The 13,458-nt window shown below is 40.8% G+C and overlaps 2 protein-coding genes across 5 annotated transcripts in view; one reads left to right on the top strand and one right to left on the bottom strand.

Annotated features, from left to right (window-relative positions):
* Positions 1-170: 170 nt before the first annotated feature.
* TAF11 (TATA-box binding protein associated factor 11) lies at positions 171-9,758 on the top strand. 2 transcript variants are annotated; one of them, XM_007106286.4, is made up of 6 exons: positions 174-439; positions 899-1,608; positions 4,350-4,498; positions 6,025-6,112; positions 6,465-6,561; positions 7,231-9,758. In XM_007106286.4, exons 2-6 carry the CDS (start codon positions 1,438-1,440, stop codon positions 7,359-7,361), a joined length of 636 nt encoding a protein of 211 aa, XP_007106348.1. In that variant the 5' UTR covers positions 174-439; positions 899-1,437; the 3' UTR covers positions 7,362-9,758. The 2 variants fall into 2 exon arrangements, with proteins under 2 accessions (XP_028334209.1, XP_007106348.1); XM_028478408.2 differs by lacking the exon at positions 6,465-6,561 and having other exon boundaries at positions 171-439.
* A 2,438-nt stretch (positions 9,759-12,196) lies between these two features.
* Positions 12,197-13,458, bottom strand: part of BLTP3A (bridge-like lipid transfer protein family member 3A) — a 52,964-nt gene continuing 51,702 nt past the window's right edge. For all 3 annotated transcript variants that reach the window (XM_055079367.1, XM_028478407.2, XM_007106288.4), the window contains 2 exons: positions 13,333-13,439; positions 12,197-12,926 (listed from right to left, as the gene is read on the bottom strand). In XM_055079367.1, coding sequence (XP_054935342.1) covers positions 12,801-12,926; positions 13,333-13,439 — 233 coding nt within the window. In that variant the 3' untranslated portion in view covers positions 12,197-12,800. The remainder of the gene's footprint in view (positions 12,927-13,332; positions 13,440-13,458) is intronic.

The following is a 13,458-nucleotide window of genomic DNA, read 5'->3' as shown; positions in this document are numbered from 1 at the left end:
GCGTCACGCGTCAGAGCGCCCCCGCACCCCGCCCCCTTGCCCACCTAGCTGGGCGGGGCTCAGCGAGCGGGAACAGGTGGTTGTGGTCTGCGCCAAGTGCACCCTGCTGCGCAGAGACAGGCCTCCCAGGTCAAGAGGAGAGCGTCGCAGGGTCACCCGCTGTATAAGTGGAAGGGAACAAACGCGGTTCACCTGTCTGCGCCTCCCGAAGTGCTCTCCTTTTCCAAAGGTTTTGGGAGCTCGCAGGACAGAAAATACGGTAACTCATCCAGGCAGTGTAGAAACAAAGAGAGAAATATGGTAACGCGCACCTACATTTCCAAGGCCATTCCTTCTGAACACATATATATGTAATGGGTGTGGGAACCTAGCGATAAAGACGTGAGTAAAATGCCCCCGCTACGTACCGCAATGAAGAAAGAGAGGAAAATTTTAAAAGGTAAATATCCGCACTTCATGCTCCCAATCCCTGAAATCGCTCGTTAAAGCGAAACACTCAAAGGAAATATCTCCCTCCCGGTAGGATTTGTTTCCCCTTACTTTTTTTTTTTTTAGCCGCCCCCGAGGCATGCGGGATCCTAGTTCCCGGATCAGAGATCGAACCCGCTCCTCTTGCAGTGGAAATGCGGAGTTCTAACCACTGGACCGCCAGGGAAGCCCCTATTTCCTCTTACTTTTGATGACATTAACCAAAGTGACATTAAAAGTGAGATTTGTAAAACCGACCCCAATCTTGAGTCCTGGTGAATTGGGAAAATCATACAATTGCGTAGAAACCGCCTGTTTTGTTTGTGGTGCTAGGACTGTTCCTGGCTCGAAGTAGACACTCTAGTTGTGGAGTTAATAATGCATTGGATAAATTCTGTTCAAGCTGTATGACTATTTTCTTTCTTTCTAGGTGCTTGAGGAACGGAAGAGAAATGCTGGCAATTCAATGCTAACACAAGCCCGAAGTCTCTGTTCAATTGAACTGTAAGAGGTTGAGTTCCTGCCTGGCGTTTGCCCGGTAGCCGCATCCCACAACAAGGGCGAACAACGGAATTGAGTTTTCTCCTGTCCCCAAACTTTACCCTGAGGAAAGCGGATTAAGGACGGAGTTCACTGACACTGCGTTTTGAGAAAGACGGAAAGGAAAAAGAAGCCCTTCAGTAAACAACAAAGCTCTCCTTTACAAATGTTGGTTTCCCAAGGTGGAAAATCCACAAACTGATTTCCGTGCCCTCAATTTTTCCTCTCCCCACCGCCACCAAATCAGAAGTAAATCGGAGCCCTGAAGTCCTCTAGGCGCGCCTCTTAATGACCCCTCGGAGGAGCGGTATGGGTGATGTCATAGCAGCGCGACGACAGGAAGTAAGCTCCTGGGCTGCGGTGCTGCGCGGAGTCCCGAGCTCCTGAGTCTGATAGCACCGCGATCTCCTCTCCCTTCTTCTCGCCGCCATGGATAATGCCTGCGAGTCGCCCACGGAAAAAGGTGGAGAGACAGGGGAGTCAGATGAGACGGCCCCTGCTCCTGGGGGCCCGGGGGTTACTGACACGGACGGAATCCCGGAGGAAACTGACGGAGACGCAGATGGGGAATTGAAGGAGGCCTCGGCTGAAGAAGGCGAGGTAGGGAGAGATGTGTTGATGAGGCCGGAGGAGTTGTGTCACGGGCTGCTTGACAGGCTTCTTGGCTGGTCCCTCCCAAGCTAAGATAGTCGAACTCACCATGACCCTTTAGATCTGCCATCGCGGGGTTGGCGGGAGAGAGGAGACAAAACCTTCAGAGCCGGTTCAGTTCCAGAGACCCAAGCACTGGGTCAATATTTTTAATCCCTGCCCTTAGGCGTTAAAGCTACTTCTAAGGGAATTTCAAATAATCTCTTGGTTTTCCTGGTGATGAAACTGAGGTCAATGCCAATCGACACTGAAACTTAGGGCAAAAGCTAGAACCTAGGATTCCTAGTACCACTTTCACCCCAGTATGGTTTCTTAGATATTGCTTAAGTGTAACTTTGTCATTATAGGCTGCAGAGTCGTTAAAGGGAGACTTTGAGGTAGTTACTAATTTAGTCACGTTCTTATCCTCTTGGGACATTTAACTGCTACCAGTGACCTGGGTGCTAATGTCCAAGGGTCTCTAAAGCACCAAACCTATCAATTGTGCCATCCCAAGAGTTCAGCAATGTTGCTCCGCTGAGCATCAGTCAGGATACTAGAATCTCAGCGTTCTCTAGGTTCCATTTCTAAAGGTAGAATCTTGGGGTCTCAGAGCTATAATTCCTGTTTGAATATAAGTGTGAGAGCATGGGTGAAGACATTGTTTTAAATGGAAACAGCCTTTCCGAGCATAAAGTTGTATCGAAATATATAAAGTTAAGAACTTTTAGAAAAAGAAAAATGTGACAAAACTATTTTAAGAAGGAACTTTTAAAACAGATCTCAAGGACAGAAAGGATTTAAGTAATAATTAGCTTAGTCAAGCAAAAAGCTCACTACATACAGAAATTTGCACCTAGAAGATAAAAAAAATTTTTGATGCTTGTGAAACACTTTTTTAAATTGATCATATACCAGACCACAAAGAAAAGCATAAATTCTTAAAAGTAGAAATCATAACATCATATCCTGTTAGTACAGTGCAATAGAACCTGAAATTAACAACAAAAAGTTTCTTCCACTCCCACTCCCTCCAAAAAACTAACACCTGGACATTTTAAACTAGTTTCTAAATAGCCTTTGGATTAAAGAAATTAACAAAGAGAACGCCACATCAAATCCAATGGGATTTGACCAAAACTTTATTTAAAGAAAAATTCATAACCTTACATATTTTTACTAACAAACAAGAGATATTGAAAATAAGCACCCAGCTCAAGAAACCAATAAAAGAACAAAATAAACCAGAAGAATGTAGGAGCAAGGAATTAATCAGGATGAAAGTAGATGTTAATGAATTAGTGCTTTAAAAACATAAACAATAAAATTAAGACCTGGTTATTTGAAATGTAAATGTACAACATTATGAAATAAGAAAGGGCTATAGGCACTGATATGGAGATCTTTAACCTTTAAGAAAATTTGATGTTCAAGTTTAGAACAATTTTGAAACTTCAAGAAAAATGGCTCATTTTTAAGGATAATATAAATCACCAAAATTGAAGCACAAAGAAGTTAGAAGATTTGTATATATCAGTAACTTGAGAAGAAGTTGAAAAGGTTGTTAAATATTTACTGCCTTCGCTTTCACGTACTTCTCATATTCCTGTATGAGTTTAAATGTGAGTTTCTCTTTAAGGAAACAGAAGTTAAATCTCATTAATGAGGTTTGTTGTATCCTTAGATTCTATATTGTTGGAGGGGATGAAGTTTGGATTTTTTTTGTCATCGTTATTAAACAGATATTAAACATCTAGTATGAGTAAAACAATGGTAAATATTTATGTGAGGAGAGATAAATAAGAGACAAACCTATCTTCAAAAAGTTGTCAGTCTAAGGGCTTCCCTGGTGGCGCAGTGGTTAAGAATCCGCCTGCCAGTGCAGGGGACACGGGTTCGAGCCCTGGTCCGGGAAGATCCCACATGCCGTGGAGGAACTAAGCCCATGTGCCGCAGCTACTGAGCCTGCGCTCTAGAGCCCACAACTACCAAGCCCGCGTGCCTAGAGCCTGTGCTCCTCAACAAGAGAAGCCACCGCAACAAGGAGTAGCCCCCAATTGCTGCAACGAAAGACCGCGCGCAGCAACAAAGACCCAATGCAGCCAAAAATAAATTAATTAAAAGAACTAAAAAATAAAGTTCAGTCTAGTAATCGGAAGTAAATATTTGCATGATACAGTGGTATTGAAAGATAGGAAGAAAAGAGCCCTACATGTGGGAGAAGCTCACTTAAAAGTCCCAAATTCAAAAAAACACTGTTTTGATGAGAAGGTGCCTCCTTTTTAATATTCTTTCCACATGGGATCATCATCAGTAAAGAGATCTATAGATTTAGATGAAGAAGAGCTGGCTGGGTGGAGAGGACTTTTATGACATCCCCTCTAAAGAATGAGGTCAGAAGAAGGGGATCGGGGAGAGTGGTTTTCATGATCCTTGGCACTACATTGCCCTTGTAAACAGATAACTGGAACTAGGATCATAGCTAACCTGGAAAACTGGACTATGTAGTAGGTTTTCTTTCCACAGCTGGGCTAAAAACTCCTTTAGGAGAGACAGGGTAGCTTATATTTGATGGTACAGCCAATGCCTGGAACCAAAAAACTATAGAAATAAGTGGATTTGTTGTGTTGTAATGAGAAATGATGTCTTCTTACCTTACCCAAGTCTGGGAAGTAGGCCAAATATATAAAGGGTTTCTTTTGTCTTCTTAGCTCAAGAGTCAGGATATCTCAGATTTAACAGCAGTTGAAAGGGAAGACTCATCATTACTTACTCCTGCAGCCAAAAAACTGAAAATAGATACCAAAGAAAAGAAAGAGAAGAAGCAGAAAGTGGATGAAGATGAGATTCAAAAGATGCAGTAAGTCACTTTTCTGATCTTTCCCCTTTCAAGGCTCTAACCTGGCCACACAAAGTTAATACATTTTTCTTGTCCTTAAATTTTTTTTTCTTTTTTAAACTCAAAAGAAAATAAAGCAATTAATATTGTATTATGTTATGGTATAGAAAATATAAGTAAAAAGAAAAATATCACCATACCACCAAAATAAACAGTTAATATTTTGATGTATATTCACCAAGATATTTTCTTTACATATATATATCTATAAATTAAATTTAAAATTTCAAAGATGTAACCTGTTTTCCACATTATATATGGTAAATGTTTTCCATGTCAATAATTATACGTCTAGGTCATAATTTTCTTCAAAATGGAAATAGCTTCATTATGTTTTCTGATTGTAAAAATGGTATGGGTTCATTGCAAATAATTCAGAAAATACAGAAAAATAGAAAAAATAATTACTTACAATTCCACCACCCAGAGTTTACCCAGGGTATATATTTGGGTATATACCTTTTCAGATATATTCTTTAATGTTTGATATATCAGTATATAGCTAAATATTTTCATGTCAGTAAATATGCCCATAAATCATAATTTTTAATGGCCGCATTGTATTCCATTATGTGGATGCACTATAATGTAACCTATTTCTGTAGTTGTTCTGGGTTTTTTTTTTTTCCTCTTTTGACAACATTATGATCAACATCTTTGAGCACATCTTTGCATACTTGTCCATTTACTTCCTAAAATAAACTCCTAGAAGGTAATTGGTAGTTTAAACAGTATGAACATTTTCAAAGGATTTTCATTTGTATTTCCAGATTCTCCAAAAAGGTTGTTCCACCTCACAGTCTACCAGCATGTATGAGTTTGTGTCCTCCCATCCTCACTAATACCATGCTTTTTAATACTTCTTTATCTGTTTTATGAAAAATGTTAATCTTGCTTTAGTTCATCATTTTAATTTCTTTAGTTAATACTGAAGCTTAATGTTTTTCCTCTCTATATATTGGCCATTGGTATATTTTGTAAATTTCCTATTCACTTCCTTTGCTCATTTTCTAAAATTGGTATGGCCATCTTTTAATTTATTTGAAAATTTAACTATATATTAAGATTATTAACCCTTTTCCATATATTTTATAAAATTTCCCCTTAATCTGTTAATGTTGGAAACTACTGGTTTGAATATAAATTTACATATTAAATTTTTATCTTTAATGTGAAGTGTAGTGAGGTAGCCTTATGGGGAGAGAGAGCCTAATGCTGAAAACATAACCTGTATAGTGTGATTCAATGACCCAACATTGTTTTTGTTCTTAGTGAAGTAAGAAAGGAACTTGCATTTCACTTATTGTCAAGTTCCGAAAGAGTAGAAATGCTTTCTCTTCATTCCTCATAAACACTAAGCCTAATACTATTGATCCCTTGAAAAATTTATTTTTTAAATATCTGAGACTTGCTTTTATTGACATAGTAATATATATCTTAAGTATTCATTCTAATAAGTGAACTTAATTACCTGAATCTTTGTCTAGAATCCTGGTTTCTTCTTTTTCTGAGGAGCAGCTGAACCGTTATGAAATGTATCGCCGGTCAGCTTTCCCTAAGGCCGCCATTAAAAGGGTAAGGATGGACTACCACACTCATTTCCATGAGCTATGAGAACTGAATGAGACTCAAGAGCTGTATCCATTAGCATTTTGAAGTGAGGTGTTAGGCAAGTTGGTGGAACATTTAGGCAGGAAAATAAAAATAGCATGCCCCTCAATAATCTGACCAGTTGTGATTTTGTAGTCTAGGGATAGGGTCTCAACAAATAGAATAGGCCATTATACACCTGAATCCTTTTGTTTTACTGGTGTCAATTTCAGATCCAGCCTTTAGCGAACTCTTTCAGTGCAGAGCTCTTATGGGTACTATGTTCCAAAGCCAGTCCTTGACTACCTTAATCACAGTCTTTTGTCCTTCTTTCAAGCTGATCCAGTCCATCACTGGTACCTCTGTGTCTCAGAATGTTGTTATTGCTATGTCTGGTATTTCCAAAGTTTTCGTCGGGGAGGTGGTAGAAGAAGGTGAGTGGTGTTGGTCTAAATACTGGATTGAGCCTGTGGTGGTCTTATTTCCAAGAATATCTATAGTGAGGGACTTATTAAGGCACCAGTGGTGGTTTCCATTTACACTATAAAGGGAGCCTTGCATTCAGGAGAGCATGAACATTATTCCTTGAAAGTTTCAATACTGGAAGACCTGGAAACACCTAGGAAATCTGCCCTCCTGATTCCTGTCCTCAGCCCAGGGTGACAGAAGCAGACTTTGTATTTTCCTCCAATGGATTTTGCTCATTTCTGCTGCCAAAAGTAAAGATACAAAAAAAAAGCAATCACTGGGGCTGACCAGTGTGGTATGGTGAGTAGTTGTCCCTGATGTTATGATCCCTGGGAACTGCCCCCTGTCCATCAAGTAAAGAACCTGGCTGCTGCCCATTGCTAATTTCTAGCTGGTGAAATACCTATTATTTAAGGAGAAGATATGTTTTAAACTCTTGCCTACGATAAAACCTGATGTGGGATATACTAAAGCTAACATGATACATTTTATAGCATTCTCTTAAGAAGGGAAAATGTCTTGGTTTATTTCTTTAGCAAGCTTAAGAAGAGTTAATGAGAATTACAGGACTCAAAAGGATTGTAATACATAAGCTCTTGTGTGATAATGAAACTCTCTCCTTGCCCTCTGTTTAGCACTGGATGTGTGTGAGAAGTGGGGAGAAATGCCACCGCTACAACCCAAACATATGAGGGAGGCTGTTCGGAGGCTGAAGTCGAAGGGGCAAATTCCCAACTCGAAGCACAAAAAAATCATCTTCTTCTAAACCACAGTCTAGAAGGGCCTGGTACTGAAGGAAGAAGTACTCATTCCAGACTTCCTATTGCATGAGACTCTCTGCACTGGTGCTTTAGTATCTCAGTCCTCGAAGGATTCCATGATGCTTTAATGTCTTCCTCAAAACTCTGATATTCATTACACCTTGAAGGCATGCAGCCTGTTTCATACTTGCCTTGACTAAATGTTGGGACCTCTGAGGGCAATCTGAGGCATTTAACTATTACTGGCTAGTTGGAAGAAGAAAGGTTGATGAGCCTTAAGCATCTTCTGGACAGGAATGCTGCTTTCAGAAAGAAAACGCTTCCAAGACGGTTTGACGGTTTCACATTGAAGCCTGAAGTTGCAATGACTTAGGTTGTTTCTTACATTTGGTTTTAAGTAAATGAAACAATCAGAAACTTTTGACTTGTGATACTCTACCGTGAAGGACACGGTGACAGCAGTAGTGGAATAGTCTGTCCTTGTAAACATTTTGGTGAGTGATCATTAAACTGTTTTCCAACTTGCCAAGTGTGCATTCATTTTCTGGCTAGCAGGTTGGAATGGTGGGGAGAAGTTCATCGTTCTTTTTTGGTGTCAGAATAAAACTGGTCTTGGCTTTTTTGTGAAAATTTGAGCCCTCCCCATTTCCTACCAGAACCATTAAAATTTTATCTCATAAAAGAGTACTTAAAGTACTTAAAAACAATGTAAAAACCCATGTTTCAATTGCTATAAACAGATATACCAGAACCAATACTGTTTAATAAGTTTAATTTGCTTTTTTCAAGTGGTTCACAGAACCAGTACACTCAAGGTTTGATTAGATACTGTAACATTAATATTTCCCAATACTGACCAATATTCCAGTTCATTGGATACATTCTCATTGTTTTCCTCACGTAGAGGGGAATGGAGTGACCTTTTATTGACAGTGATTAGCAGTAATAAGGCTACTGTAATATAATTGGCAATCCCCAAGAATTCTTTCCTCTCAATCATTTGGTGTCATAAGGAGAGGGGTTTTGAAGCTGTTCTCTTTTGAAGCTTTCCTGAGCATGTCTTAGTAAAGATTCCAATTCTGTTTAGCACCCTGAGTGGGGAAAACAGCCTGGACACACAAAGTTGGGCAAATCTGGATTTTCGTATCTTACATTAAAACTCATGGCTTTAAACATGTAGTTAGCCAATGGAGAAGACACTTAAGTAGTGTATTCCACAAAGAAATGCTGTAAGACTCAGGCTAAATCTTGACCAAAAACTAATATATTGAAGGGAGAAACAAAAACAGATCTTCTCTCAGCTCTCAGAGGGAGCTTTTTGAGTGGTTATAAGAACTATACCTATTGCAATTTGAGATACTGGATAAGGCTGAAATTTACAAATAATAAAGAAGGAAGTTCACATCCCAAGTCTAGCCACTTAGCAAAGCCTCACAGTTTAAGGTTATCTGAGAGTGTTTCCCCTTGTATCTGTTTTAAGAGAGGGAGAAAATAATCCCCATTCAACAACAGCTACTATCCATACCTACCCAGAGGTGAATGGGAATATTACTATTCTAGCAGAAGGTGGGGAAAGATCCTGGGGAAGGCCATAGTCCCTGAAAGGATAGGACATCACACCAGAATCTCTTGAAACACAGTAATTACTATGGTAAATCACAAGGCAATGACACAGCTCCTGCAGTTCTCAAATAACCAGTTGTCATCCTACTAGCTTGTGTAGCAATGTTGTTTCCATAGTTTTGTGATATTACTATAACTGTTTTTGGAAGATTAGGCAAGTATTAAATAGGGGAGAGAAAAAAAAAAAACACTTAAAGGTTTGGAATGGAAACTTCCCATATCACTATGTTCAAACTACCTCTTCTTTCCACTACCCCCGAACTAGCCTATGGGGAAACTGATGTAAATGGGTTAAATGGAAGCATTTAAGTTATGGGGTATGTGAGGGGTGGCTTATCCCTTGTATATTCCATAGACAGGAACCATTCCTTTCAGAACCATGAAAAAGGGTACGTAAAGGCTGAGGCCTGTGGCAAAATGAGGGTCAGATCAAATACACAGCAGAAAGCAGCCATCACGAGAACAGAACCTACTCCTTCTGTCCTAAGTCTAATAAACTAGGTTAATTATTCCAGTGAGTTGAGAACAGAATTTGAGATTGATAACCGTCCCTGCAGCTCAGCTAAGAGAGATTTAAACCAGTCCATATGCACATCTCTAGTATATCTGTGTAAACAGGAACTCTAGACAATCATAGATGATACATAGGTGTAAATGCTTCACAGCTGAAATGGTGGTGTGCGGTGGCTGAAGTCTTTTGAGGGATAGCGGTGCTATCACTCCAGACATTTTCTTGAGGTATTGTTATTTCTTGTTCACAGAGTCTTAGAGCTCCAAGGCAGAAATTGTAAACAGTCCAAAGGAGCTGATACTACTATGTTTTCCTTCTGTCTTTTTCCTTTACGTTTATCCTGAGGACTACCAACAAGGTCACATTTCTTCATTATGAAAGTCGTTCTTCCCCCAATGAATAGGAGTATGAAGTTATACAAGATGATTTTTACTAAAATTCCATGGGACATTGACCCCAACCACATTTCCTGAGGCAGGAACTTCAAGACACAATGCCCAAAGCTGTCACATAAGGAAATTCAAATTCTAGGGCTCCATTTGTCACATGGATGAGAGCGCCAGAGAGCCCAGAAACCTGACTGAGCTCTGCTCATTAAAGGGGTGAGCCTCAGTGCTTGCCAGATTTGTTTCTATTGCCTCCCACCAAGCACAAGCTTAAAGTGAGGGTGTACCAAGCAATTCTTTGCATGGAGGGACACAGTGGGTAGAAGAGGAGGGGAAGGGAAGAGAATCAGAATGTGATTTTATACCAATTCAGGTGAACCTAAGGTTGAATAATTCTATTTTCTGGCTACTGGCTCTCCCTCCTCCCCCTTTAAACATATGAGAAATGCCATACTTGAGAGGAGCAGTGATTCTTTTTGTTCATCATTCTGCCTTTGAAAGAGGCACTTAAGGGGGAGTCTGTGGAGGGATGCAGTTACCCTCTCCGTTGTATATCACCAAATAGCCCTAGTTTTCCATAATTCCTCTTGGAAAACCATCATGCAAGGATTCCTCTTAAACCTTCTGCACCCATACAGTTTCTGCCAGCACCACTTCTTGAACAATGACCTCTAGAAGTTTCTGATTTGCTACGAGAAGTGCTTTCTTTTACCTAAGGCTAATAGGTACAGACCTAGAGCTAGTATTTTGGGACCTGAAGAACATGTCCCTGCTCTTGACTGAATATCTGATCTAACACTACCCTCAGCTTTCATCTTTCCAGAACTGGAGCCAACATTTTAAAGATGTGTCCACATGTGGAAGTACCTCCACCACCTGATAATTTTTGCTGTTCTCTGGACCTTTCCTCTCTTCACCATATACTTTGTAAATAAGGTCACTAGAAGTGCACAGATATTCAGACATTACCATGGCCTTGCATGAGGTGCTGTTTTCTGTGTTGGCTCCACGTGCCCTTCCTGATGATGCAGTCGGGCTTTTGGCCACAGCAGAACACTGACCCCTCCTCCCTCTCAGCAATGCTTAGGTTTCTTTCCTGAGTTCTAACAGAGCTCACTGCCTCGCTGGTTGCTGATTCTCCCATAAGTGCGTTACTTCACACTTACCTACACAGAACCTCACCTGTCACTTTCCTGAGTATTCACAGCCCAGTATGTGAATCTTCTGCAATTTCACTTTTTTTTTTTTCAATTTCTTCTGATTTATCTTTCACTGCCTGGAAGCAGTGACATTTGATTGCACTGTAATATCCTACTTTCAGGTTATTTATAAAATTCTTAAATAAGGTTAAACCAAGCATCAACCCATAGGGAAATTACCCTGTTAACATTCTCTCTAGAAAGGTGTTTATTTTTACGTCTCTACGTTGTTTCTTAAGCATGACAGAACATTCCCATAATCTCATAGTAATTGTTGTTTTTAAGACTGCCTTAGTGAAGAACCACAACAAAAGTCTATAAAAGTCTGAGCAAATTAGATCTTGTTCCTTCTTGAACACATATTTCTTTTTATCCTCAAAAAACTAGAATATTCAAGTCAGGCATGATTTCCCATAAAGGAAACCATTTTATCTTTCCTTCAGTAGGTCATGTGTGATTAAGACTTTAGTGACACTACTAAATCACTATTTTGCCATCTTGCCAATTCAAGGTGAGTTAGCTGATGAACTTCTGTCCAACACAGCTTGAAGTATATCACAGAGCAGTATGGATGAAGATAGAGTGTTGGTAAATAATTCGGTAGTAAAGAAAGAGGGGGAAATAGCTCTTTCATCAGGCAGGGGCAAAACCTAGCTAGGTTGAAGGGTTTTGTTTTGCTTTGTCTTTTACTTAAGTCAAACTAACATGATTTTAAAAAGCCACAGTGATAGAGGGGGGTGAGAGGAAACAGGCTGAGATGTTATTGTTACAGTTTAAAACACATTTTCAGCTCCCAAACCACCAAGTGCTAATGAGAGTGCTGGTAGAAAGTCATAGGGCTGGGAGAGCAGATGTGCCAGGGACCCCAGGGAGACACGAAATAACCTGTGAGGTGCAGCTGTGGAAGAGAGACAGGACATGGCCAGCAACAGCGGCGCAGAACCAAGCTCCCCTACCGATCCTCACCATGTCATGCCTTCAACCTAGCTCAGGGTGAATAGTTTCTTCTTAAATTTCAAACAAATTGCGTTATAGAAGGGAAAGATGATACAAGTGAGCTGTTACTGTTGTTTACTTCCTACCACAGCATCACAGCGATGAAAGAATCACAGAAAGAAAGCTTAACCCTGAAAAATCTGATTGTAATATGAGCCAAGATGACATGAGCTTGGTTTCCTTTCCAAACAAGGCAGAATCCATGTCTCATTTATTCTTGTGCCTCCCCAGGCTCCCGCCATGCTGGCTATTTCCTGTTCCACTCTACTACCGCGGCCGAAGCTCAGGCCAAGGACTTCTCAGGTCCACTACAGGAAGCTCTGGAACATAGAATCTTTGGTGGCTCTGTGGGTGACCAACTGAGGAGACGGGTACTCTGCCTTGTTCACACAGGTGGAGCAAGCAAATGTCTCTGCTATGAAACCAGACGGTGAAATGACCCTACAGTGTTGAGGAGATTCCACCTAGTGTGCAGAGGGCCAAAAGGCTTTATACAGGAAAGACGTGATGCCTGAGCCACGCACAAAGCTGCCCCCAACTTCCTGGAACGTGGTAATACTTTGCCCTGTCTTCCATCCAAGTCAGAACTGCTAGTAGAAAGGACACCACGAGGAGTGAGTTGAGCATCCTTAGCTGACTTGTCCAACACTGGATGGTGCCTGTCACAGGTGGTGTGATTGCTGGTGATCTCCTCCTCTCTCCTTGGCACAGATGGCTGAGCCACTGCAGTCAGAGCTCAAAGAGGGGGTTATATTTCCTAATCTCCTGAAGAAGTTTCTCTTTATCCTTGTTGGCATGAGCCAATGCTTGTTTAGTTTCTATAAGTTCCTTTTGTAGGGTAGGCAGTTCTTGTACCTGAGGAACAATTAGTAATTCACAGTGAATGAATAAGGTAACACACCTTGCAGAAACATCCAGTAAGGGAACAAGGAGTAAGAATTCAAGCAGAACAACCCACAAGTACGGTCAATGATCAAGAGAACCCAACTAGATATTTTCTAAGAGCCTAAACCCCTCTTCAGAGTTCATCAGTTGCAGGGACAGCAACAGGTGGAAGATGTCATCAGCAACTATTCACCTCCAGCTCCTGACTTACACCCTCTGTTCAGCACTTCTAGAAGTTGCTGTTAGGTGACAGGAGCCCAGAACACCCAGCTGTACCCAGCACAAGCAACCTTTTCAGCTCTCTGGGTTTTACCAGCTTCTGTGATTACAGCCCCTCAGGGTTTATGGGAAAGGTGCTGTTCAGTTATATCCTCACCTGTGGACCAAAAGTCTCCCCTGTGGGCACCAGAAACACCTGTTCTTTTGGGGGCTGCCTCTTCTCACTTTTAAGTACTTCGGCTGATGGTCTGTCCTGAGCAGCAGCTGGAAAAAAGTAAAGGTT

This window comes from Physeter macrocephalus, chromosome 18, assembly GCF_002837175.3.
Source record: "Physeter macrocephalus isolate SW-GA chromosome 18, ASM283717v5, whole genome shotgun sequence".
Taxonomy (NCBI): Eukaryota; Metazoa; Chordata; class Mammalia; order Artiodactyla; family Physeteridae; genus Physeter; species Physeter macrocephalus.
The sequence above is the reverse complement of the archived record's forward strand: the minus strand, read 5'-3'. Positions and strand labels throughout refer to the sequence as shown.

Bases quoted from the DNA above. Each gene is read 5' to 3' on its own strand.
- TAF11 (XM_007106286.4), top strand. From the start codon at position 1,438: ATGGATAATGCCTGCGAGTCGCCCACGGAAAAAGGTGGAGAGACAGGG. The intron at 1,609-4,349 runs GTAGGGAGAGAT...TTGTCTTCTTAG, and splicing joins CCTCGGCTGAAGAAGGCGAG to CTCAAGAGTCAGGATATCTC. The intron at 6,113-6,464 runs GTAAGGATGGAC...CCTTCTTTCAAG, and splicing joins CTAAGGCCGCCATTAAAAGG to CTGATCCAGTCCATCACTGG.